The following is a 26,456-nucleotide window of genomic DNA, read 5'->3' as shown; positions in this document are numbered from 1 at the left end:
TGCTGGCAACATTCTGATCTGGGTGGCCCCAGAGAGCCTCACGCACTGGGCCTTTCCTTCCCTTTCCCTGTGGCTGAAGTAGGAGGTTGGGAAGGGGCCGCCGCGGGGACACCCACGCAAGCTGGAGGTTGGGGGGGGGGTTGTGTGGGGGGCTGTGTGTCATGGGGGGGGCCCTAAACCTGCCTGCGCCCGGCTCCTCCTCTGAATAGGGACATGTGTTCATCCTTCAACACACATTTGTGACCAACCTCCCGCATGCCAGGAGACCCGGTTCAGGATGCTGGGCACATCGTAGGGGCAAAGCAGGGCCCCCCCCGGAGCCCTCCGTCAGGACAAATAAGCAAAGCGAGATGATGCTTGCCGAGTGCAGAGAATGCATTTCCAGCAGCTTCTCCGCTGGCCTGGCTTGCGGATTCCTCAGATCCAGGCATGGCAAGGGGCCGGCACATAGTAGGTGCTGTGTGAGTAAGGGCAGGAACCCTGGAGCCAGGCTTCCTGGTTTCAATCCCTGCCCCTTTACTTTCCACTTGTGTGACCCAGGGCAAGCCGCTGTACCTCTCTGTGCCTCCCTTTCTTGTGTGTAACTCGGCAGTCAAAATAGTCCTAACTTACAGGGTTGTCATGGGCTTAATTCAGTGTCCATAGTAGATGCTCAGGAAACACTTGTTGACATTTTTCAGAGGCAATCTAGATACGTTTTGCCTTCCGTGCCTTGTCGTATTTCTTTTTTTTTTTTTTATAATTTTTAAAAATGTTTATTCATTTTTGAGAGAGAGAGAGAGAGAGAGAGAGAGCGCAAGCGGGGGTGGGGCAGAGAGAGAGGGAGACACAGAATCCGAAGCAGGCTCTGAGCTGTCAGCACAGAGCCTGACACGGGGCTTGAGCTCAAGAGCTGTGAGATCGTGACCTGAGCCGAAGTCGGACGCTTAACCGACTGAGCCACCCAGGTGCCCCTATAAATTTTTAAAAAATATTTTATTTATTTTGAAGTGGGGGGGGGGGGCAAAGAGAGAGAGAATTCCAAGCAGGCTCCAGAGCCCGATGCGGGGCTCCAACTCATGGAACGGTGAGATCATGACCTGAGCCGAAATCAAGATGCCACCCAGGCGCCCCTGTAACATTTCTTAATTAGCCAAAAGGAGGGAGTCGTGCCTCTACTATGCGCCAGTCCCTGGTGGAAAGCAGATTAGACTTTTTGTCTTGCTGGGGAGAGGAGTGAGTCAGCAGGAAACATTTATTGAGCGCTTACTGTGTGCCAGGTGCTGTTCTGTCCATTCGTTGATTGATTCTGGCAGTATTTATTAAGTACCTACTGTGTGCCAGTCACTAGGTACAGCTGTGTAACAAGACAAACGCACATCCCGGTCTTAGGGGTGCTCACTCCGGTAGGGTGTGGTGCCTGTGCAATAAAGTAGGTAAAATCTATCCTGTCAGGTAAGGAGAAAGACAAAGCAGGGGGTGTGGGGAATGGGCTTCAGTTTTAGGCAGGGTGGCCAAGGGTGACCTTGATGAGGAAGTGACGTTTGAGCCGAGATCTGAAGGCAGCAAGGGAGCCAGCCATGTGGCTATCTGGGGAAGGGTGTCCTGGGCTGAGGGAACAGCTAATGCAAAGGCCCTGAGGCAGGATCCAGTCTGGCATATTTAAGGAACAGCGTGGCTGGATCTGAGGGAGCAAGGGGGAGTGGAAGGGGGTGAGGTCGGGGAAGGGAAGGGGGAGGGTGGGAACAGGGAGGACTTGATCCAAGGAGTCGTGACTGAGATAACCTCTGATTTCTCCCTCCTAACCACAAAGCAGCTCCTCATTGTCTGTCTAGAACATTCAGGACAAAAGCCCAGGTACCCCCCTTACCTCCTCCTGCTCCTCTCCCTTTCTCCAAATTATCCACAAACCCAACCATTTCCTTCCTTGAGGCTCCCCCCTGGCCCAGCGCCCATCATTGCTGGGCTGGGCCAGTGGTCACCTCCCCCCAGGTCCCAGGCTCCTCTCCCTGCTCCCCACAGTCCGTTCTTCCGGAAGCGGCCACTGGAGGGCGCCTGTGAGCCCCTGAGTCAGGCCCCGCTCCCCTCTGCCCACAGCCCCCCCAGAGCTCCCATCTCCCTCAGGGTAAAAGCCCAAGTCTTCCCCGTGGCGTTCAAGGCCCTGCAGGACCCCGCCCCCTTTCCTTCCCTCCCCCTCACACACTCCGCGCCAGCCACACGGGCCACCTCCCCATTCCTGCAACACGCTGGACTCTGACCTGCCCCCGGACCTTTGCACTTGCGGCTCCTTTTGCCTGAAACTGTCTTCCCCCAGATGGTCACCTGAGTTGCTCTCTTACCTCCTTCAGGTCTCCACCGACATGTCATTTCCCTCCAGAGGTCTCCCGTGCTCTTCAGGCTTCTGGAACCTTTCCCCCCCCCCCCCCCCCCCCCCCCCCCCCCCCCCCCCGTTCCTCACTGCCGCACCCTGGCGCGTTTTCTTCGCGGCCCGTTCCATGCTCTGCAGCGGGTCACGGTCAGGTTTATTATTGGTCTCCTCCAACTAGACTGTGAGCTCTGCCCGTCTGGGGCTGCAACAGCAGCCCTTTGCCAATACGAGGTGCTCGAGAAAGATTTGTCCAGTGTGTGAAGAGACCTCAGAGACTGCGGGAGAGTCGGGGAGGAGGGGATGGCCAGGAGCCAGATGTGGTTAAAAATGCTTTAAAAAGAGGAAGAGGAACGGGGCGCCTGGTGGTTCGGTCCGTTAAGCACCTGACTTCGGCTCAGGTCACGATCTCGCAGTCTGTGGGTTCGAGCCCCGCGTCGGGCTCTGGGCTGCCGGCTCGGAGCCTGGGGCCTGTTTCGGATTCTGTGTCTCCCTCTCTCTCTGCCCCCTCCCCCGCTCACGCTCTGTCTCTATCTCTCAAAAAATCCATAAACATTGATGGTGGGGGGCGGATCCCGGGAGGCGGGCAGGGCTGGTGCAGCCACTGAGTCAAGCTCAGGCTGGGTCAGGCTCAGGCTGGTGGGTGAGGAGGGAGAGAAGGGTGGGTGGCTGTAGACAGTTGCCAGGAATGCGGGAATGCAGGCCCCGGGGCAGTCCTGCCTCGCGATTCTGAGCCCGGCTCAGAGCCTGAGCCTTCCCGGAGGGGGTGGGGTGGGGGGGCCTCAGCGCCCGCGGCTGTCGTGCCCGGCGCTTTTTCCAGATGTTCCGCAGGCGTGGACCCCTTCGGTCCACACCACTAGCAGCGAGGGCTTCTCACTGCACCCATTTCAGAGATGCAGAGATCGAGGCACCCGTAGGCGCACGGCCTGCCCAAGGTCCTAGCCTGGAAGTGACAGAACTCAGGTTAGAACCCCAAGGGCATGGTCCTAGCGACTGCTCCCGCTTGCCCTGGCGGTGACTCCTTCCAGGCGGGCATCACACCGAGGAGGCGGACTTCGGCCCTCGCACGAGTGGGGGCCGTTCCACTCTCGGGGACTCCATTGTTGCCAGTGGTGTGGTTCGAGCCCCGCATCGGGCTGGGCGCTTCGGACCCTCTGTCCCCCCCCCCCCCCCGCACCCTCTCTGCCCCTCCCTGGCTCTCTCCCCCCACCCGAAATAAATCGGAGGGTGCATGTCAGCACATCTGGTTTTTTTCCTTGTAAGTTATAAACACAGCTGCTCCCAGGAGTCCTTGGCGAGCGCAGAGAACAGTCGACCTGTGACTCACGGTCACGGCTGTGGAAGGGGCAGATCAGACCGTGTTTCTAGCCGCGGTCTTGGTCATTTCAAACAGATTTGACCTACGTGTGTAAGCCGATTTTTTTTTTTTTTTTTTTTTAGTTTTTATTTATTTTTGAGAAAGATACAAAGAGCAAGCAGGAGAAGGGCAGAGAGAGAAGGAGAAGCCCAAGCAGGTGCCACGCTGTCAGCGCAGAGCCCCAGGCGGGGCTTGAACTCACGAGCCCGTGAGGTCAGGACCTGAGCAGAAATCAAGTCGGTCCTGGGGGTCGGGGCTCCAACACACGGATTTTTCAGGGGGACACAGGTCAGCCGGTCACGGCCACTGAAGCCTGCGTGCTGCATGATGATTATGTGGGAGAGAGAGAGAGAGAGAGAGGCTTTTGGTCTTAAGGTTACAAACATTGAGGGGCGCCCGGGTGGCTCAGTCGGTTGAGCGTCTGACTTCAGCTCAGGTCGTGATCTCACGGTCCGTGAGTTCGAGCCCCGTGTCGGGCTCTGTGCCCACAGCTCAGAGCCCGGAGCCTGTTTCCGATTCTGTGTCTCCCTCTCTCTCTGCCCCTCCCCAGCTTGTGCCCTGTTTCTCCCAATATAAACAAAGATTAAAATAAATACATAAATAAAAGGTTACAGATATTGGGGCCAATTAGCTGTTCTGCCCGGTCACGTTGGTTGAGTTTGCCCCTCTGAGGAGCGGGGGTGCAAAGCCACATCCCGGTTTCTTGTCAAACGTCTTCTGTAAAGGACCAGAGAGTGTTTTCAGCTCTGCAGCCACTCAACTCCGTGGCTGTCGTTGGAAGGCGGCCACGCGCTGTGTGTATATCAGTGGGCATGGCTGGGGGCCAAAATACTTTATTTGTTTCAGTAAATAAACTGCCCTCTGGCCTGGGCAGTTATGCACAGTATCATGAGAGCGGTCCTTTTTTTTTTTTTTTTTTTTCTTCCTTTTTTTAAACTAATCTCTATGCCCAACATCGGGCTTGAACTCACGACCCCTAGATCAAGAGTCGAACACTACCGACTGAGGCGGCCAGGAGCCTCCGTCATCAAGCCAGTCTTGATTTTAAAAATCTGCAGGAGGGTAGGGAGTGAGCTGGGGTGGGGGGGGGGATACCCAGCAACAGTATTGCAGGCAGAGAGAGCAGCTGGTGCAAAGGTCCTGAGGCAGGACTGTGCCTGGTAAGTTTAATGAACAACAGGAAGATCCGTGGCCTTCGGGGGACCCACTAGATTGGGTGCACCTGGGTGGCCTAGCCGGTTGATTGCCAGACTTCAGCTCAGGTCACGATCGCACGGTTCGTGGGTTCGAGCCCCACGTCGGGCTCTGTGCTGACAGCCCGGAGCCTGCTTCGGATTCTGTGTCTCCCTCTCCCCTCTGCCCCCCCACCCTTGCTCGCACTCTGTCTGTGTCCCTCTCTCTCTCAAAAATAAATAAACATTTAAAAAGTTTTAAAAATATTTGAATTGATTGCCCACTTGACAAAACTTAGCAGTTTCCTGAAACTCTGCCTTTGCAGCTTCTTGCCTTGAAGTAGTAGCCAGTGTGGCCCCGCGGAGTCCTTCCTCCTCGTGGCGGCACACCTAAGTCACAGCCACCACATTTAGACAGGTCTAAGGTGGTTCCAACTTCTTTGGTCCCGCCTCCCTCAGTGTGAAAGTTCAAGTCCTCTGGACTACCCGCCAGGTCTCCTCCCCCTCCTCCCTCTCTCCTCCTCACCCACTCAGCCGTGCGGGCCTTCTCCCTCCTCACTGCCCCTCCATCAAGCTGGGCTGGTCCTGCCCCAGGGCCTTTGCATATGTAGTTCCCTCCTCCTGGACCTCTCTTCCCTCAGATGTCCCTATGGGTCCTCTCTCCATTTTTTTTTTTTTAATGTTTATTCATTTTTGAAAGACAGAGAGACAGAGCACAAGCAGGGGTGGGGCGGAGAGAGAGCGGGACACACAATCCGAAGCAGGCTCCGGGCTCTGAGCTGTCAGCACAGAGCCCGACGCGGGGGCTCGAACCCACGAACCGCGAGATCCTGACCTGAGCCGAAATCGGATGCTCAACGGACTGAGCCCCCCGGGCACCCCTCACTCTCTCCATTTTTACGTCCTGTTGAAATCTCTGTCATCGTTGACGCCTTCTTGATTCACGTTGTTTAAAACTTCAACCACCCACCCCTGACTCATGGGGTTCGAGACCCTCCTTCCCGCCTGCTGTTTCTCCACGGCGTTTGTCCCCAGCTGATACATATGCTGTGAGCGTCCCTCACTTGTGGGTTGTCTGTCCTCCACGCGAGGAAGTCGGCGGCCTTTGGGGGGTCTGTGCTGTCTCGCCCCCCGCCCCCCAGCCAGCACTTCGGCATGTCAGGCCGCTTCTGTTTCTGAAACAGCCAGACAGCCACCTGCCTCTATGTCCTTCCCCCCAGCGCTGCCCCCTCCACCCCCCTGCCCCTTCTCACCCGCTTCTCTTCCGCCCTGCTCCCTGCGTCGGCTCAGTCCCGTCCGCCTTGCACCTCTGCCCCCAGTGCTGGCTCTCCCCGTGCCGTCTCCAACCTTTCTGGAGTCTTTGACCTTGGCCCTGGGGCCCCGGAATGGCCTGTATCTACTCAAAATGCACTTAAAAAAAAAAAAAAATCCTGAATCGTTTATGCAGTGAGGTCCGTGATTTATCAGCAAAGGGGGTTGGGTTGGTTCACGAAGCAGCTCTTGGTCTGTGCCAGGATCGCTCAATGTCAGCAGCTGGCAACATTGGGTCTGGATCGTTCGGGGCGGGGGAGGGCATCCTGGGCACCATGCGGGCAAGGAGGGGTGAGCGGCATCCCTGACCCTACCTACTCGATACCTTTCTGTGTAGTCGCGACACCCACAGATGTCCTCAGACATCACTGAGGGTCCGGGGGCGGGGCTCAGAACTGTTGTTAGTTGAGAAGGACGTCTGTACCCTTAGGGGTGTCATCGTGGGCACAAGCGTGAACCAGGCAGTAGGTCCCAGCCCAGGCTGAAAGGCATATCAAGCGTTCTCAGCCTCCTGGAATGGATCTGAAGTGGCATTTTTTTTTTTTTTTCTCAATCTGAATATGACCTGCTTTCAGCAGCCGGTGACCTAAGTTCCGAGGTTTGGAACAGTGTCCCTAGCATCTGTCGTGCGCACTTGGGAAAGGCCTTTTTCTGTGCCCGTGGTTTCATCCACAACATTGGGACCATAGGAGCTCTGGCCCCATTCATTCATTCATTTATCCCACACGTATTTGTTAGGTCCCTGCTCCAGGTCACGAGAGTCTCAGCCCCCTCCTCTGGTGCCCCAGGGTCAGGAGACAGGTGACAAACGCGAAAAGTCTAACGCACAAGGCACGTCCACCCGTGACGCACTGTGGGGGAGCAGGTGACGTGGGCGAGACAGACTGGGAAGGACGGGTGTGGATGTGTAGGGCTCCCGAGACGGTGCCATTGGGCCTGAGAGTGGAAGATGACAACAGTGTCGCTCAGGCAAGGGTCTGACGAAGGAGCCAGCTTGGCTTTTTTTTCCTCTTTCTTTCTTTTTGAAAAAAAGAAGACGAGTAGCCACAGCCCGGTCACGCGCGGAGCTGGCTGTCAGCAATGGCTAGTGTCTCATCAGCACGGCCCGTATCAGCCGCTGCTGCGTAAATTACCCCGGAACCTCCTGGTTTAAAAACACCAAACACTGGGGCGCCTGGGTGGCTCAGTGGGTCGAGTACCCGACTCTTGATTTCAGCTCAGGTCGTGGTCCCAGGGTCGTAGGATCGAGCCCCGTCTTGGGCTCTGTGCTGTGTGGAGCCTGCTTGAGATTCTCCCTCCCTCTCTCTCTCCCTCTGCCCCACTCCCCTGCTTGCCCTCTCTCTCATAAATAAAAAGTGAAAAGGCAACCCACGGGATAGGAGAACATATTTAAAAATAAATAAAAACAACAAACACTTATCATCTCACACAGAGAGAGACTGGGTGTCAGGAATCTGGAGGAAGGTGAGTTGGGGGCCTCTGGCTGGAGTCTCTCCTGAGGTCACGGTCAAGCGGTCGGCCGGGGCCGCCTCATCTGAAGGCTCGACCGGGGCTGGAGTTGCTGGGAGCCCAGGCCACCCCCTCATGTGGCTCATGGCGGGCGGCCTCGCTTCCTTACCCCCGATGGGGTGCCAGAGAGTGACCACGCTGGTGTTTTATGTCACTAACATAACAGCCTGTCACTTTTGCCGAGGTCTGTCGGTCACAAAGGTGGATTCTGGGTTACGGCTGGAAGCCCCGCCCTGGGCTGTGAATGCCAGGATGGGGGTCCCTGGGGGCCACCTGGGAGCCTGACCACCTCCCTAGCGAACACGTATGGGATGCCTGCTGACTTCCAGGCATCGGGGCTCGGAACTTTCCATAAGGCTATGGCAGCACAATGCCCTGAAACGATCCCAGCAGTGGGCTTATTATTATTCCCAACAGGCAGTGGAGTTTTGTGGCTGCGCACGCAGCCTCTGGAGCCACGTTTCATGGCTTCAAGTCCCAGCTCCGTGACCCACCGGCTGTGTGACTTTGGGCAAGGGACCTCATGTCTCTGGACACATTTTGCCATTTGCAGGTGGGGGAAATCGTAGCGTCGCCCTCTCGGGGGACACCAGGCAAGTGTTGGCGGCTCTCGTGTCGCAGAGGAGGAAATGGAGGCGGGGGAGGGGACGCGTCTTTCTCAAGGTCACCCTGGCAGGCAGTGCTGGCGCTGAAGGCAGGCAGGTGGGGGCGTCTGGGCCCCCTCCCAGAGCTACCCCCTTTCTGACGGTGTCTCTCTCGCCCCACAGGTCGGCCCCAGGGTCCCCCCGTGGGATTGGGGTGAGCACGTCGGGGGACACCCAGCATGCAGGAAGGCAGGTGCTGCGGAACATGCCTCCAGCCTCCAGTGTTGCTGCCCGCGGCTGCACCCACCTGTGCCCATGGCCTGCACGGGCCCGTCGCTCTCTGGCGCCTTCGACATTCTAGGTGCCACAGGCCAGGACAAGCTCTTGTACCTTAAGCACAAGCTGAAGACGGTCCACCAGGGCTGCCGAGGGGCAGACCTCCTGCACGCCATGGTGCTTCTGAAGCTGGGCCAGGAGACGGAGGCCAGGATCTCCTTGGAAGCTCTGAGGGCGGATGCAGTGGCCCGGCTCGTGGCCCGCCGGTGGGCCGGCGTGGACAGCGCTGAGGCCCCGGAGGAGCCCCCAGACTTGTCCTGGGCCATTGCCCGGGTGTACCACCTGCTCGCCGAGGAGAAGCTGTGCCCGGCCCCTATGCGGGACCTGGCCTACCAGACAGCCCTCCAGACGTTCAGCTCCAGGGACGACCACCGGCTGGCCGAGCTCCAGGGAGAGGCCCGGGACCGGTGCGGCTGGGGCGTCATCCGGGCCCCTGGGAGCTTCCAGCCCCTTCGCTCCGATCGGGGCTGCCTCCCGCCATCCTCGGTGTCCCCCTCGGGCACCCGCAGCCTTCCCAAGCCCATCGAGGGCCTTTCGGGCTGGAGCAGAGGGTGTTCTCTGAGATCCACCAGCAGCCCCGCCTCCCTCGCCAGCAACCTGGAAATTAGCCAGTCACCCACCATGCCTCTTCTCAGCCAGCACCGCGGCTGTCGTGCGCCCAGCAAGCTGTGTGAGGAGCCCCGGGCAGGCCCCGGGCCCGAACCTGAACCTGCCCCCACAGGCTGCCAGGAGCCTGAGGAAGTGAGCTGGCCACCATCCGAGGAGGCTGTCAACCCTTCACCTGGGGACACAGCCGGCCCTCCATCGGGGTGACTGCCGGGCCCCTGCTGGGGGAGACCGCTGGCCCCTCATCGGAGGGCCCCTCTTTGGAGGACCCCTCATCCGGAGAGACTGCCGGCCCCCAGATGCCACCAGACAGCCCGGGCCCTAGACTTCCTGAGGTGGTCCCAGATGCAAGCCCCACTGGCCAGCCCGACGCCCCCAAAGCTCTGGAAAGCGGCACCCGCTACCCGGTGGAGTGCAGCCACGTGCTGGCAGCCCCCGCATCTCTCCCCTTGCCCCCCAAAACCACTTGCCCTGACAAGGACCAGACCCCCCTCTCACTCCCTGTAGAAGATACCGCTTCCCAGAGGACCCCCCCATGCCCCCCCACCCCCTCGGCCCCGAGGACCTCCGCGCCCGGCCCTTCTCCATCCATCCCTCCTTCCGCTTGCTCCGCCGCCTGGAATCCGTGCCCCCCGCCCCCCGAGTTGGAGCCAGAGCAGAAATTCTACAGCTTTGTGATCCTGCACGCGGGGGCAGACGAGGACATTGCCCTGCGGGTCCGAGAGAGGCTGGAGAGCCTGGGCGTCCCGGATGGCGCCACCTTCTGCGAGGATTTCCAGGTGCCCGGGCGCGGCCACCTGCGCTGCCTGCAGGACGCCCTCGACCACTCAGCCTTCACCCTCCTGCTGCTTACCCCCAACTTCGACTGCCACCTGGGCCTGCACCAGGCGGGCCAGTCCCTGATGAACAGCCTCACGCGGCACGAGTGCCGGGACTGCGTGATCCCCTTCCTGCCCCTGGAGAGCTCGCTGGAGCAGCTCAGCCCGCACACCTGCAGCCTGCTCACCAGCCTGGTGTGGCTGGACGAGCGCTCCCAGATCTTCGCCAGGAAGGTGGCCAACACCTTCAAGCCGCAGAGGCTGCGAGCCCGCAGGGCCCACTGGAGGAAGGAGCAGGACGTCCGCGCCCTGCAGGAGCAGCGCCAGCAGCTGGAGGGCGAGCGGCAGCGCGTCTCGGCGCTGAACGCCGCCTACTCGGCCTATTTCCAGAGCCACTCGGCCTGGCAGGCGCAGATGGAGACGCTCCGGGTGGCCTTCGGAAGCCACATGCCCTTTGGGACTCCGGGGCCCCTGGGAGCGCCCCCGCCCTTTCCCTCCTGGCCGGGCCACCAGCCGCCGCCGCCCGCGCCCCCGTGGCTGGCCGGCGCCCCGGCACCCGCGCCTGCCTTCCCGCAGCCCCCGGCGCCCCCCCAGAGCCCGGGGCTGCAGCCCCTCATCATCCACCACGCGCAGATGGTGCAGCTGGGCCTCAACAACCACATGTGGAACCAGAGAGGGACCCAGGCGCCCGAGGACAAGACGCAAGGCGCGGAGTGACCGGTGACCCCGGCCTTGGGGACGCCCGCACCGTGCCCGGGGCGGGAGGAGGAGCGCGACGTCGTCTGCAACCTTCAGGACATCGCTGGGGAGACCTTCGTCTCTCAGGAAGTCGTGCAAAATGGGCCCCGGCGACTTTCTGGCGCGCAAGGAGGAGGGGGGGGGGGCGGCGCGGAGTTGGTGGTGGCATTCGCGGATTCTCGCCCGGGTGCTGGCGGTGGCGGGGAGTGGGCTGGGGGATGTGGGAAGTGTGTTTCGACTTTAATAAATATTTATTGAACGCTTCTCCAGTGCCGTTCCACTCCCGGAGACGTCTAGTGTTCCCCCAAAAAGGGGATTGGAAGGGAGACGCTGGGACCGGAAGTTGCGCTGTTTCTCTCATTTCATTGGGCAGGGCGTAGTCACGTGGTCCCTTTGGCTGCAAGGGAAGTTGGGAAATGTAGTCTCCTGGGCAGTGTGCTTTGCTGAAAGTTTTGGTTCCCGTATCACAGAATGTGGCGAGAAAAGACACAGGACATTTATTACTTGATTGCTGTAACCCCCCCCTTTTTTTTTTTTTTTTTTTTTTGCCTGGGAGGGGTCCTGCCTTGATGCCCCCCCACTACCGCATTCTGGGCTCAGATCCCACCATGCGATCTTAGGCGAGAGCCTTGGGCTTGCGAAGCCTCAAGCTCTCATGGGAGAAGTGGGCTTATGATGCCAGTGTTTCAAGGTTGTCCGCAGATCCTTTGCGACACACTCACGCTCCAGGGGCAGTGTAAGAGCTCATTAATGGCAGGCCCGGAGAGGAGGGGGGCTAATCTTTTTCAGAGTCACAGACCTTTGGGAAGGAGTAGAATTAACATTCGTGGGTTACTCACATTTACGGATTCCAGAGGCTTGAAAGATCTCAACGTATTTTGTTTTATTTTTTATTGGTATTTATTTGTTTATTTATTTTAATTTTAATTTTTTTAATGTTTATTTATTTTTGAGACAGAGCATGAACAGGGGAGGGGCAGAGAGAGAGGGAGACACGGAATCTGAAACAGGCTCCAGGCTCTGAGCTGTCAGCATAGAGCCCGACATGGGGCTCGAACCCACGAACCGTGAGATCATGACCTGAGCCGAAGTTGGACGCCTAACCAACTGAGCCTCCCAGGCGCCCCTATTGGTATTTTTTTTAAGTACTCTCTGTGCCCGACTGGGGCTGGAACTCTGGACCCCAACATCAAGAGTCACAGGCTGCACTGACTGAGCCTGCCAGGCGGCCTTGAACCTATTTTGAATCCCCAAAATTGAATGCCCTCGGGGTACAGGCTTACATCATTGGGCTCATTTTACAGAGAAGAAAAACAGGCTCCAAGAGGTGAATTGTGGTCCCCAAGGTCACACAGGTCAGGAGTGGGGAGATTGTAATTTCCAAGGGAAGGAAAGGCAAATTTGAGCTGGTTAAGCCGGGAAGCTGCTGGCCCCTCCCACCCAACTGCTTCCTGCAAACATGAACTTTGCAAGCCTTTTCCCCCTTTCTTGGGGCCCAGGAGGGCGGGCCTGGCTGACTCACCCAGGCCGTCAGATACGACTTATTATTTTAGTGGCTGACTCAGATTTTGCCAGGGCCTTCGTAGCACTGACGTCAAACCCGGGGAGGAGCCCCTGAAATCAGCTTGCAGGGCGCTCCAAGGTGGCGTGGGTTCGTGGACAGACCGTTTCGAATCATCGACGCGGGAGCTAGCTGCAAATAACGGGGCAGCTGCAGTGAACAGGCCATTTGGTTCGTTCAAGTAACATTTATGGGGTGCCTGCTGTGTGCCCGCATTGGAGTGCAGTAGGGGCACCCAATACATCTGTGCAGTCGGAATCGGAGGGGAGGGAGCAGTGAATGAATCATCAAATGAAGCAGAGATAATTTCAGAAAGTGAAGAGACATCAGAAGAAATGAACAGTGACATGGGAGTGTCCCGGGGGGGGGGGGGGACTTTGGACCGAGTGCCCAGTGGGGGCGTAAGGAGCCCGTGTTAGAGCCAAGGCCTGTAGAAAGAGGAGTTGGCCGGGATGAGAAGAGTTTGAGGACCAGGTGATTTTTCTGGAAAGAGGACAGAGCTCCTGCAAACGCCCTGGGGTAGAGCCCTGCCTGGCACGTTGGAGGAACAGCGAGAGGGCCCTGTGGCTGGAGCAGAGTGAGCGAGGGGGAGAGAGGGTGGAGAGGAGGAGGGGAGGAGATGCACGGCTTTGTGGGCCTGGGGGAGGACTTGGGCTTTTCCCTCGGGAAGGCGGAAGTCCTGGAGGCCCTTAGCAAGCAGAGGATGGGGGTGGGGTGGGGTGGGAATCTGACTCCAGTGCTCACAGGCGCCCTCTGGTGGCTTCTCTGGGGAGGACAGACTGGGAGGTGGGTGCACGTGTGAGCGAGCCAGCGACCAGAGCGGTGGCAACAGACCCTGGCGAGGCCGGCCACCATGGGGGCTGGACGCACGTTGGGGGCAGAGGAGGGACAAGCGGGCACGTTCAGAGCACGAACTCCTATTAATCCCTGAGAAATTGTGAGACTCGGAACAAATCACAGCTCTTTTCTGGGCCTCATTTTCCCCATCCGTCCGTGGTCCCGGTGACTTCGGGTCTGGAGCTCCAACACTTCCCACGTCCCTGTGTCACGGCAGCATATTTAAAGGACAATCACTTTGAAACCCCTGGGCTGAGGGTTTTACATGCCCCATGAACTTGTTTCGCCCTCCCAATAGCCCAGGGGCTGGAGACTATCCCTGCCCCAATTTACAGATGAGGAAACTGAAGCCCAGAGAGGCGAAGTTATTTACCCAAGGTCACACAGCACGCAAAGTAGCTTTTGGGGGCAGAAGAAGGAGCCAGATGTCCCTCTGCCGGATTCTAGCCCCTACGGAGGTTGTGCACACTGTGAATTCATGGCCCCCTTTTTTTTTTTTTTAATCTGTGAAATAGTCTTGTTTTACTTTTTTTTTTTTTAAATGGATGTTTATTTATTTATTTTTTTTTTGAACGTTTATTTATTTTTGGGACAGAGAGAGACAGAGCATGAACGGGGGAGGGGCAGAGAGAGAGGGAGACACAGAATCGGAAACAGGCTCCAGGCTCTGAGCCATCAGCCCAGAGTCTGACGCGGGGCTCGAACTCACAGACCGCGAGATCGTGACCTGGCTGGAGTTGGACGCTTAACCGACTGCGCCACCCAGGCGCCCCTGTTTTACTTGTTAATTCCTGGTTTCTCCGCCACACCCTGCATACCCTGAGAGCACCGGGGTGGATCTGTCTGGGTCCCTGCGGCGTTTTCAGAACCCAACCCAGGAAGTGGAGCAGAGTCATTGCTCAGTGAGTCCTTTGACCGACAACGCGGGCAGCCGTGTCTGTGCGGGGCGCGGCTCCCCACCCGCATGGGGTTCACCGGGCACTGAGTGGGCGGGATGTGGAGTCATCCATCTGCTTATCCAACCCACATTTACTGAGCTCCTCCTGGGCGCAGGCCCTCTGGGCACAGTGGTGACTCAGTGGTCACCATGCCCCCAAGGTGACGCAGGACGACCCCGTTCTGCTCTCCCAGGCTCGTGGTCCGCTGCCACAGATGGAGACGTTACGGGGCGATGAGGCCTGCGATGGAGAGGTGTAGGGGGCTCCGGAGGCCCAAAGGGGACCGTTGACCAACCTGGGGGGGGGGGGTTGAGAGAAGCTTCTGGAAGGAGGAAGTAAGCTGAGACTTGAGGCGTGAGCCATGGGTTGGGGAGAAAGTTCGTAGAGGTGGGCACAGCATGGACAAAGGTACTGGGGCGAGAAAAGCCCGCGGCTAGGACTATGGCCAGGCGCGGCCATGGCCGAGGTTCCCCAGAGCGGGGCGGGGACGCTCAGCCACACGTCCTGCCGTCCTGGTGCCCCCTGCTGGCTGCCACCGTCCCAAGGCCAGTGTGCCCCCAGTGGCCCCAGGTCTGGGGTGTTTCTTGGGAAACCCCTGTCCCCACTAGAACAAACAGCCTCAAGGAAAAATAGAGGGGAATTTTTTGAAAATTTCCCCTTCTTTAAAAACTGTGAGATATGAGGGCGCCTGGGTGGCTCCGTCGGTTAAGCGTCCGACTTTGGCTCAGGTCATGATCTCACGGTGTGTGAGTTCAAGCCCCGCATCGGACTCTGTGCTGACAGCTCAGAGCCTGGAGCCTGCTTCGGATTCTGTGTCTCCCTCTCTCTGTCCCTCCTCTGCTCGTGCTCGGTCTCTCAGAAAAAAAAAAAAAAAAGAAGAAGAAGAAACGTTAAAATTAATGTTTTTAAATAAAAACTGTGAAACATGAATCAATAACAGATGATTTATTTTCAGAGGTTCTTAGCTGTGTCCCTGCTTGGAAGGGTGTCTTTCCGAGATGGTTAGATCTTGTACAAAAATCTCCCGCTCCCTGGGCCCAGAGAGGGCAAGGCATTGCCCAGTGTCACACAGCGCATGCGTGACTGCCACTGGGCCTGGGCAGAACTTGAGAGGCTTTGAGTTTGAACCTTGCACATCCCCTGCGTCTCCAGCGCATTTTGGGTGTCCCACCAGAGGGCGCCTGTGAGCACCTCCTGTGACACAGCCCTTCAGGGCTCCCACCTCCCCGGGGCGGGGGAGCCGAAGTCCTCCCCGCGGGCCCCCGAGGCTCTGCACGACCTGCTGTCCCCTCCTCCGTCTTTCCCCCCTAGCCTAGTCTGTGCGAGCCACATGGGCCTCGACCCGCCAGGTGTGGTCCTGCCCCAGGACCTTCACGTGGGCTGTTCCCGCTGCTTGAAATGCCCTTCCTTCAAATGTCTACATAGCTCCTCGCTCACCTCCTCCAGATATTTGCTCAAATGCCATCCTCTCAGGGCAAGCTTCTCCGAGCCTCCCGTTTAAAATAATTTACAACCACATCCACCAGATCCCCCCATCCTCCCCCACCCTGCTCTATTGTTCCTTAATGCTCAGCGTTTTTAGACTGATGATAGTAATAATGTCACTTATTCATTGAACGCCTGGTTTATCATCTGCCTTCCCCATGAGGATGGGAATTTTATCTGGTGAGTTCCCTGCTGGACCCCAGTAGCTGGCACACAGCAGAGGCTCAATACATGAATTTGAACGAACGTGCCAACCTTTCTCTCTTTCGACCAATCTCTTTGTTCCGTGTTCCCCACGGGGCTCACAGCTCTGTGGGGAAGACAGACGCGCCACTAGGTGGTTGCAGCCGGGGTGGTCCTGGGTGTGACGGGGGACGCAGGGGCCACTGTGGGGGCCTTGGGGTCGGGGGCGGTCATGGGAGGCTTCCTGGAGGAGGCATTCCAAGAAGGAAAGGCTACTGCAGGCGGAGGGTACAGTCCGTGCAAAGACTCCGAAGGATGGGGAGGAGCCAGTGTGGTCGACCTGAGTACAGAACCTGTGTCCTGTATGTGGCGCCCCCTTCCCCCCAGAACAGGATCCTGCGTTTATGGGGGGGGGGGGGGGGGGAGGGGGAGGGTGAAATCCAGAAAGCGCTGCAGTGAGCGTTCTGCGCCACCAGGGGTCGCCATGGGACAGTGATTCCGGGTTCTCCCCTGCCTGGAACCGAAGAGCATTCCTCCTGAAGAGAGGCCCCAGAGACCCCAGAGAGTGCCAAGTTCAGGTCATGCTGCCACGCCCCTTTCCCCGCTTATCGCCTCCGTAAATAACAATAGCAGCTGTATAAACATCCTCATTAACTGGGCCTTTGGAAATTGTTCAGTCTAAGGCTGTTGGGGATCAGAGCCCAGAGAGGGCAGACACCTGCTTTAAGTCACCCAGCAACAAGGCCGGCCCACCCCAGCCTGACCCGCACAGTGCCCCCTCCCACCCCCAGTGCCTCTGGGCGCGGACCTTTTATTTTTAACTTGGTCAGTGGCTCTGGCCTTTTTATAGCCCTGGGAGGTGCCCAGGGTTTCCAATTTCCAAGGGAAGTTAAAAAAAAAAAAAATTGTACTCTTCCCAAGAAAAGGAGCTTCCTGACCTCTGGGGGTGTGGGGTGGGGGGCTGGCCCCATCTCCTGTCTTCCCTGACGCTCCCCGGGGGGCCCCTCAGACCTCTTATCGGGCTCTCTGCCTGTCCCCGCCCTGCGAACCCCACGCCCCTCCTCTGCGGGGACCTGGGCAGTGGAGGTTGGCAGGCCGGCCTGGCGCCACATGCCCGCCGCATCCCTTGCGGGTCGCTGTGTCGGAGCCCCTTTGTCACGTGGGATCAGACGTGCTCTGGCATCAGCCCGCCCATCCCCCTTGCTCACCTGTCTCCTGTCCCACAGGTTCTTTGCTGGCCATCTGCCCTCTTCTTGAAGGTCTTTTCTATTTCTCGAGTCATTTAGTATTTTTCTTTAAACAGGCTTTAAGATTACCCCCCACCCCCCTTTTTTATTTCTGGAATTGGATCGCGGTGATGGTTGCACAACCTTGTGACTATAGTGAAAGCCACTGAACTGTATGTACGCTTTGGAATGGTGAATTTCATCTCAGTAACAAATTGTAACAAACTCGTCTTTATTTTAAAACTCGGGGTCATTTTCGGTACGAACATCTGTAAACTCACATGTCGTGGTGGGGGAGGGGAGGCTCGCTATGCTTTGTCCCCTAAGACACGTTCAAGAAAAGACTCGAAAGCTTTCCAAATTCATCTGTGCATCAGATGTATAAATGAGCGTGCAGACAGCAGGCGCCCTGTAACCACACAGCTCTTTGTGCACTTAGTATGCGCCGGGATGTTGTCACAGACAAACCCGTTTACTCCTTCCTGCGATGCTAGCAGGCAGCGGCTCCTGCCAACCCCATCTTACAGATGAGGAAACGGAGACTCGGGGAGGGGCTGGTGATGTTGCCAAGGTCACGTGGCCGCGGTCGGAGACCAGAACCACCCTCACCACACACGTTTCATTCAATTTTACTTAACTTGTTTTTTAATATTTAAAGAATTTTTTTTTTTTTACAGTTATTGATTTTTGAGAGACAGAGTGAGAGCACAAGTGGGGGAGGGGCAGAGAGAGAAGGAGACACAGAATCCGAAGCAGGATCCAGGCTCCGAGCTCACCAACCGCGAGATCGTGACCCGAGTCGGAGTCGGTCACCCAACCGACTGAGCCACCCAGGTGCCCCGAAGTATTTTTTTTTTTTAAGTTTCTTAATGAAGTTATTTTAATCCCAGCACAATTAGTACAGTGTTCTGTTAGTTTCAGGGACACAGTACAGGGACTGAACACTTCTATGCTCGGTGCTCAGCAGAAGCATCAATTTTATTTGACTTTTAAAAGAACCAGGGCCACCTGGGTGGCTCAGTGGGTTAAGCACCTGACTTGGGCTCAGGCCTCCATCTCAGGCTTCGGGGGGGTTCCAGGCCCGTTGCAGGGCTTTGCTCTGACAGCACGGAGCCTGCTTGGGATGCTCGCTCTCCCTCTCTCTGCCCCCCCCCCCCCCCCCACTTCTCTCTGAAAGTAAACTTAAAGAAATAAATAAAAGGACCAGCTTTGGGGTTCACTGGTTTTTCTCTGTTGTGCATCAAAAACTTTTTTAGAAGTTTTCTTAAGGTCAGTAATCTCGACACCCAACGTGGGGCTCGACCTCGCGGCCTCGGGGCCCAGACTCGCAGGCCCCTGGCTCCGGGAGCCCTCATTTGTGCATTTCTGTCTCACTGATTTCCACATGCTTTGGGTTGACTTTCCAGCTTCCTACGGTGGGGCCCCGGGCCGGGGGCTGGCGTGCCCCTCCTGCGAAGGGCACAGTAGGTCCCCCGACCTTGGGGGCCTGACGCCTCTGTGCCAAGCGCTCCGTCGCACCACCCGCAGTATGAAAGCGCCACGGGCACCGTGCGCCCTCTATGCCAGCACCCCCCTCCCCCAGCCTGTTCCTGAAGCTGCAGCCAGGGGCCTCCAGGCTTCCGTCGGGCGGCATCTCCCCTTGGCTTGAAACCGCAGTGGCTGCCCAGTGCCTGGCTACGGGCCGCCAACCACCTGCCTGTGCTCCCCCCGGGGCCCCCCAGCAGCTTCCTCCCTCACCCCATCGGGCCACATGGGCCTCCCTGTGAATTCCTTTATTCGTGCAACAAACTACCGGGTGTCAGCCCCTCTTGTAGGCACTGGGGACACAACAGGGGACGAGCTGGTGTGGTTGATGTTCTAGGGAAGGGGACACAGGAACAAATAAGGAAGCAAATAGGGGTCATCTCAGGGGTTAAGCTATACGTGTGGGCTGGGAAGGAAACGCACAGCGGGAGGTGGACGGCTGAGAGGCTTTCAACAATCTGGGAGGGCTGCGTGGAGGAGGGGACATCCATCCGATCAAAATTACTGCTTGAGGAGCTTTTGATCGAGGGCATCAAGGCACAGGGCAGGGGGAGGCTGCACTGGAGCTCAAATGTCCCACTCAACACCGAGGTTCGGAGTCTCTTCCACAGCCCACGGAGGGCAAAGGTGCCGGGGTCCCTCCCCAGGAGTGCCAGTGTTGCCCAGATCTGGGCTGGGTCTTGCCTAACACACGGGGCGACACCAAACCTAACTCGGGACTCCACACCCCCTTCTCCAGGGACACGCAGTTAGCACCCTGCTGTGCCAGCAGTCCCAGGGAGGGTCACCTCCCCTTTCCAGGCTGTGATGTGATTCCGACCCGTGCTATCTTTAACCCGAGGCTGGGACACTCCCCTCCCTGTAAACACTGCTCGGATGACACCCCTGGAATCCGGGGGTGGGGGTGGGGGGCGAGCGTGGCCCAAGTGTCTGGGGAGGAGCTGTAGTCCCACAGGCAAGAGACACCCCTGCGTGAACTCACCTGCTCCCTTGACACGTGGGCGCCGAGGCCACGCAGCCACGGGGCTCCGGAAGGTCTGATAGGCGAGTACCGAGCACTGAGCACCCAGCAATGAGCAGAACTGAGGTGCTCCATTCGGCTTCGTGGAGGCAGGCAGTGGCTCCCACTGGTGGGGGCGCCGCATGCTTTCTCGACCTTGGGCTTCAGCCTCAATCCTGAGCTCCCGGACACGGGGCCTGGATAGCTGCCCCCACCCCCCATCACCTGCCAGTGACTTAACACTTCCCGCCGGCTGAGCGGCTTCAGGCAGCCTGCTCTCTCTGCCACTTTACACAACCCACCTTCACTCGGCCTACTGGGGACGTGGGCTCCCCCTATAACCCTCACAAGCCGACAGGGGAAGCAGCGATGAGCTCACCTCACCCCTAGGGGCCCCGAGACTGGCCAAAGCCAGAGAAGCTGGGACCCTGGCCTGCACTCCCCCCGCCGCCTGCCACCTGGGGACCCCCTCCCCCCAGCCCCAGGAACCGGAACCAGATCGTCTGCAACGGTTTGGAGCAGTGGGATCACCTCTCACCTGACACCCGAGCGGGCCGTTTTTAAGATGGCCTCTGTGGCCTGGGGGCGAAAGTCGCACTTGTCAGGTCTGAGCTCGGAAAGAGAGTGTTTGGCCCCGATCAGCTTTCCTCTCTTTCCTCTCGGGCGAGTCTTCTCACACCCCAGCGGCCGGTTTCCCCCACTTGCAAAACGGCAACAAGAACACCTACTTCAGGAGGCCTGGGTGGCTCAGTCGGTTAAGCTTCCGGCTTCCGCTCAGGTCACGATCTCGCGGTCCATGGGTTCAAGTCCCGTGTCAGGCTCTGTGCTGTCAGCGCAGAGCCTGGAGCTGCTTAGGATTCTGTGTCTCCCTCTCTCTGCCCCTCCCCTGCTTCTTCTCTCTCTCTCTCTCTCAAAACTAAATGTAAAAAAGACACACACAAAAAAACACACCTACTTTACAAGGGCTGCTGTGAACAGCGATTCAGGCGGCCCATGGAAGCACGTGGAATGGTGCCAACAAATGCTTGGGCCGGTGTGGTGTCCCCTGAGACTACTCTGGAGCACCTGCTGATTCAACACCCACTCCTCCCAGGCAACCATGTGTTGCCACTACAGCGGAGCGGGTGCTGTTAGTGGTCGGACCCCCGTGAAACCAGGAGCCGGAGAAGCAGCCTGGCCTTCCCCACTGTCGTGCGAGGGGGCGACACGGAAAAATCAGCCTCGATCCGGCCGGTGCAATCCTGACCCGAGGGGGCCTGCACCGTGCCTGGCGCACAGGGGGCAGCGGGACCTACTCAGCGCGCCAGACCAGGGAGCAGTGCTCTCACTGTGCTACCGTACGGAGAACTGCAACTACACGAGGGAACCGGCAGGAGAAAGAGGGACCAGATTTTCCTCCCTGACCGGAACCGCAGAGCTCGGCCTCTTGGGCCCTCCCCCGCTGCCCCAGCCCTGCCTCGCCTTCCGGGAGGGCCAAGCCACCTCTTTGGAGCCTTCCCTACCGCAAAGCTGGGGGTTGGGAGAAGTCAGCGGTTTCCCTCCTTTGCCACGGGCAGAAACATGCCACTTCCCAGGGAAATCCCACACAAGGTCCCAGGACACAGACAGAAACTGCCCCAGTGAGATGGTGGCCCGGGGGCTGGGCTCTGCGAGCCCCCACACCGCGACCTTTGCGCCGGGCGGCACCCTCTCCCCGCCTTCTTCCTGCCCACCCCGGGGGGGGGGGGGAGCCGTCCATCCCCCCACCACCCCCGTCCCCCCACGGCTGCCTTTTAAATGACTCGGGCACCAGCGCGGAGACGCACGATTTAAACTGCCTCATTGCTTTATTCCGTGCTTTGAAGGGACAGGGACACTTTCCCGCCTCGACGGAAGGTAAAACCCGGCCTTGCCAATAAATAACGTCCTAACTAACACTGCAAATGCAAACGGGGCCCAGGGGCCCGCTGTGGCTTCTCGAGGCCTCCGTGCAGCTGCGAGAGGAGCCTGGGGGGGGGGGGGTTGGGGGGAGAGACACCCTCTCCAGGCGGGGCCCCGCCTCCTGAGCCCAGGAGGCCACTTCGTCCTCTGCCACCTGCCACCGCCAGCGCCACCGGCCCGCGGCTGCCGGGGGCGTGGGCGGCACCGCTGCGCTTGGCGCATGCGCGCCCTGAGTGGTGGGAAACCGAGATTTCTCATCACCTCACTGGCAACTTGTGGACATTCGCCGCCTCCTCCAGCTCAGTTAACAGCGAGTGGGGACCTGGCTCAGGAACACCTGCGTTCAGGCTTCCAAGCAGCTAAAAAAAAAAAAAAAAAAAAAAAAAAAGCCTAGAGCCGCGGGGCTGCGCACAGCCACACTGCGCATGCGCGCGGGGCCCGGGAGGCTGAGGCGACTGCACTTCCTGGGACTCCGAAACTGAGACCCTGACCCACTCCGACCGTGCGGGTCCTTGCCGGGCCGGGGAGTGACGGCCCCGCCAGCTCCTTCGGCGCCTGGCCCGATCGTTGCTTGGAAAACGCCCCTCTTTGTGATTCGCGTGGAAAGTTGGGGGAGGCCCAAGTAGAAGGCAAACAGGGAAGTTCTAGAAAATGGACAGTCGCCTCGCTTTAGGGACCGCCACCAAATCCTCCACACCACCGAGCTCACGCCTGGTAGACAGCCTCGCCGCCTCGGCCACGGCAAAAAGCTCCCTGTGTGACATCAGCTCATTCCGTGTGACCAAAAATTCCCAGGAAAAGAAAAAATACGGCAGCACGACTTCTGGCCTCCCGCGCCACGCCTGTAACCTGCCCGCTCACTAAGAAACGCAACACCACACCAACGAAAGCCATGCGAGGGGCAGGCCGCCCGGGCAGGGAGCCCTGCCCACGGCCCGTGGTGACGGCAGGGGGGCAGGGAGCAGGGCGCAAGCGTGCTGGAGAACTGAGAGTCGGCCCGCTTCTCCGACCTGCCGCCTGGGAGCGCCCCCCCCCCGCCCCCCCGCCCCCGTCCTCACACGGCACTCGGCCGCAGGGGGGCGAAAACGCAGGGACCCGATCCTCAGCTTCTTCCCGGTTCTCGGAAAAGAAGGCAAAAGCTTCGATCCCTCCGCCTCGAGGCAAGAAGGCAAAACTCCTCCGAGACCCGGGCGGATGGGATGCGCGGACGCGCGTGCAACTTCCCCCGATCAAAGACAGGCTCGCGGGCTCCCGGAGAGGGCCAGTTCCTCGAGCGCCTGGTGCGGAAGGCTTCGAGCACCAACGACTTGCTGATTCCTTTCCCCTCTCCGCAGAGCGGAGGGGACGGGGGCTCTGGAGACTGGAGGGCCCGTCTGTTTCCCGCTGCCCAAGGGCTCGGGGGAGGGGGGAGGCGGGAGGCGGGAGGCGGGGAGACGAGCGTGGGCCCCACTCTTCCGGCTTCTCGGCTCTCAGGACCCCCGTCAGTGCAGCTCGATGAAAGCCTCCAGCTCCTCGGGGATGAAGCCCTTGTAGGGGATCTTGTTTTTGTCCAGGGCGCGGGCCGCAAGGCACTGCAGGGTCACATAGTTGAAGGGCTGAATGGTGCTCTTGGCCAGCAGCTTCTCGTCCAGCAGCTCGTAGGCGGTCTTCTTGAAGGCATTGGTGGCATCCATGTGGGCGCCCGCTTCGATCAGGGCGTTCATGATCCCGGGGCAGTTGTTCTGGGCCGCTATGTGCAGCGGGGTGTTGTTGTCAAAGTCCCGGCTGTCTGGGTCCGCCCCGCAGTCAAGCAGCACCTTGACCACCTGGGGAGAGGGGAACCGGCCCACCGGGTAGCGGCCGACGTTGGTGGTGTCCTTGTCCACGGCCATGTGCAGAGGGGTGAAGCCGTTCCTGCCCCGGGGGGCGCACTTCAGCAGCCGGTACACGGTCTGGTGCTTGAGGTGCTCCTGGTCCGGCGTGCACTCCACCTTCTCCAGCAGATACAGCAGGTGGAGGATGATGGCCAAGGCCTTGGTGAACTGGGCCGAGTCCCCGGGCTCCTTGGGCAGCTGCAGGGCCCGCTCCACCTCCCGCACCCCTTTGCAGAGCACGCCCATGAGGTCCGCGAAGCCGATCTGCGCGCCCGGGCTGCCCTTGGCCGCCCGGTCCTGGAGCACGTACGAGAAGAGTTCGGCGAAGGAGAGGAAGCTGCTGGCGGTCATGGGGCTCAGGGGCTCCAGGTTGTTCTGCTGCATGTCCAGGGCGTACTTCCACAGGCGGATGCAGCGCTCGAAGTTGCCCGAGTCGGCGTATACCGCCCCCCGGTAGCGGATGTAGTAGGACGTGTCCGGGTGGGCCGGCCCCAGGATGCGCTCCCGGACCAACAGGGCCTGCGTGCGCATCTCATCCGGGTCGGTTATGAGCGCTTCCAGCTCCTCGGCGGTGGTCACCTCCCTGGAATAGTCATAGGCCAGGACCAGCTGCGGGGGCTCCGGTTTGGGCAGATAGGCGCCGCCCTGGTGACGCAGCTCCATGGCCCGTCTCCAGTGTTTCAGGGCCCCGAGCAGGTCCCGCTTCTTATCCACGTAGGTGGCTCCCAGCAACTCGAGGGCTTCCACGGCGGCCTCCCGGCTCGTGGGGCAGCAGCTCTCGTACGCGTCACCGAGCGCGTCCTCCGGGGAGGAGCTGCGGCCGCGGGGCCCCGGGGGCGGCACACATCCCGGGCCGGCGGAGGGGCCCCCCTCCCCGGCAGGCTGCTCCTGGATGAGGTACTCCACGATGTTGGTGTGGCCCGTGACGCTGGCCGCCAGCAGCGGGGTCATGCCGTAGCCGTCGCGCTCCATGCGGGCGTGGCAGCCGAGCAGCAGCTGCAGGATCTCCAGGCTGCCGGACTCGGCGCAGTCGTGCAGGGCCGTGTTGCCCTTGGCGCTGCGCCGGTTCACTTGGGCGCCCTGCTCCAGCAGGTAGCGGGCGATCTCGCGGTGGCCCTTGTAACAGGAGATCATGAGGCACGTGTGGCCGTGCCGGTTGGCCACCTCCAGGTCGGCCTGGTGCTCGCCCACCAGGTAGCGCACCACCTCCAGGTGCCCGTCGAAGCAGGCGGCGCGCAGCGGCGTCGAGTTGGTGCGCGTCGTGCGGTTCACCGACGCCCCGCGGCGCAGCAGGCTGCGCACCACGTCCAGGTGGCCGGCGGCCGAGGCGGCCCACAGCGGCGGCGCGCCCTCGATGGTCTCGCCGTCGAAGTGCACCGAGCCGCCCGCCTCCACGCTCGCGCCGCACCGGTCCACCAGGTACTCGACCACGTCCAGGTGGCCGTAGCGGGCGGCGATGAGCAGCGGCGTCCCCCCGCCGGCCACCTCACCCGTCAGCTCGTCCAGCTCCTCCCGGCTCCGGCCGCTGAGCAGCTTCTGAAGCAGCTGCAGCTTGCCGTCGCGGGCGGCGTTGTACACGGCGGTGCGGAGGTCCATGGTGCGGGCTTCCGCCAGGCCATGGGCCGGCCGCCGGGGGACGCGGAGGGCGCGGGCTAACGCCCGGAGGGGCGGGCGGCAACCTTCACCGTCTCCCCCGCCGCCATCTTAGGGGCTTCTCCGGCGGAACAAAATGGCGGGCGCGTCCTGGCGCACCGCGGACTCAGGGGGGCGCGCAGGGAAATGTAGTCCTGGGAGCCGGCCTCCCCCTCAAGACAGACGAGGGACGTAGAGGGTCAAGACTACCGCTCCTAGAAGGACGCGGGCCAGCAGAGGGGACCTGGGAGCCCGGTGCATGGTGGGGATTGTGGTTCCGAGCGCAGAGGGTTGGGGCGGAACCTGGCCGGGCGTGGACTACAATTCCCGTCGCGCAACGCTATCACCATGACTTCTGGGAACCCGGGCAAGTTTGACGACGTACTTCCTGTGGCTCTCTCCGCGCTCCGGCCCACAGGAAACGCGGGCGCGGGCCGAGAGACTACATTGCCCGAGAGGCATCGCGAGCGAGTCGGAGCCAATCGGGAGCGAGAACGAGGGCTAAGCCGGCCCAACGGCCCGGTGTGATCTGGCTGTGGCGTGGCGGAGCCGCTGGCCGGCAGGGGGCGCTCGGGAGAGGCGGGAAGGCTGGCGGCGCCTAGGACGGTAAGGGACGCGGGGGGGGGGGGGGGGGGGGGGGTACGCGTGTGGCCCTAAGGGCGGGTGTCCCGCGCTCAGCTCGCTTCTCAGTCATTCGTGTGCACGCATACATTTATTGACTCCCTCATGAATACACGATTGAACACTTAACGTTGCTTCCTCCAACACTCGACACCCTGAATACAAAATCTACACTTGACTTAGACCGCCTAGGCCCTTGGTCAGCGGACCTAGGTCTTAAATATCCTTCTGAGTAAAACCTCTGGGGTTGGGGGCTTCGAGAATTTCGGCCACTCGCCCAAGGACACGGGCAAGGAAATGGCAGGGTCGGGATTTGAACCCGGGGAAAGGAGGCTACGTCATTGGCAGGACCCCGTGCGAAATGAAAATGTGGCCTCCCTGGGCTCAAACTGTACTCCGTAATTCCGTGAGCCTGATTAAGTGAGGGAACACTACCTTCTTGCAACACTGTTCCACACCTCACTTGGCCGCCTCTTGGACCCTGTTCAGGTGAGACTCCCGAGTCCTCCTGTGTGAGCCCTTGACCCGGTGGCGCTCCCTGGATGCCCTCCCTGGCACCACTGACGTTCTCCAGGAATCTTCGGGAAAGACTGTCTGAGTCAGCTCGGGCTGCTATAACAAATGCCACAGACGGGGTGGCCGTGTTAGTCAGGGCTCCCAGAGAAAGAGAACCCAAGGCTACGCACGGAATTGGCTCACGGAATTACGGAGGCCAGGAAGTCCTCTGATGGGCCATCTGCCAACTGCAGACACCGGAAAGCCAGTGCTGCGATTCAGTCCGAGCCCGAAGGCCCGAGGATCAGGAGAGAGCTCCGATTCCCGAGACCAGGAGACATGGGCATCCCGGCTCCGGCAGGGAGAGCAAATTCTCCGTCCCTCCACCTTTTTTTTTTTTTTTTTT

The 26,456-nt window shown here is 59.8% G+C and overlaps 2 protein-coding genes and 1 long non-coding RNA gene across 3 annotated transcripts; 1 reads left to right on the top strand and 2 right to left on the bottom strand.

The window, feature by feature from the left end:
• Positions 1–8,460: 8,460 nt before the first annotated feature.
• On the top strand, positions 8,461–10,877 carry TICAM1 (toll like receptor adaptor molecule 1). Its single transcript, XM_045491619.1, has 2 exons — positions 8,461–9,381; positions 9,504–10,877. Exons 1-2 carry the CDS (start codon positions 8,593–8,595, stop codon positions 10,752–10,754), a joined length of 2,040 nt encoding a protein of 679 aa, XP_045347575.1. The 5' UTR covers positions 8,461–8,592; the 3' UTR covers positions 10,755–10,877.
• Positions 10,878–15,719: 4,842 nt separating this feature from the next.
• On the bottom strand, positions 15,720–17,681 carry LOC123605153. The gene is made up of 2 exons (XR_006715602.1): positions 16,718–17,681; positions 15,720–16,315 (listed from the first exon to the last, which is right to left on the bottom strand). It is a non-coding gene; the product is annotated as an uncharacterized LOC123605153 (long non-coding RNA).
• A 3,650-nt stretch (positions 17,682–21,331) lies between these two features.
• FEM1A (fem-1 homolog A) lies at positions 21,332–25,034 on the bottom strand. Its single transcript, XM_045491612.1, has one exon. It carries the CDS (start codon positions 24,896–24,898, stop codon positions 22,931–22,933), a length of 1,968 nt encoding a protein of 655 aa, XP_045347568.1. The 5' UTR covers positions 24,899–25,034; the 3' UTR covers positions 21,332–22,930.
• Positions 25,035–26,456: the final 1,422 nt, after the last annotated feature.

This window comes from Leopardus geoffroyi, chromosome A2 (assembly GCF_018350155.1).
Source record: "Leopardus geoffroyi isolate Oge1 chromosome A2, O.geoffroyi_Oge1_pat1.0, whole genome shotgun sequence".
In the NCBI taxonomy this organism is placed as follows: domain Eukaryota; kingdom Metazoa; phylum Chordata; class Mammalia; order Carnivora; family Felidae; genus Leopardus; species Leopardus geoffroyi.
This window is presented reverse-complemented; position numbering and strand designations above follow the sequence as displayed.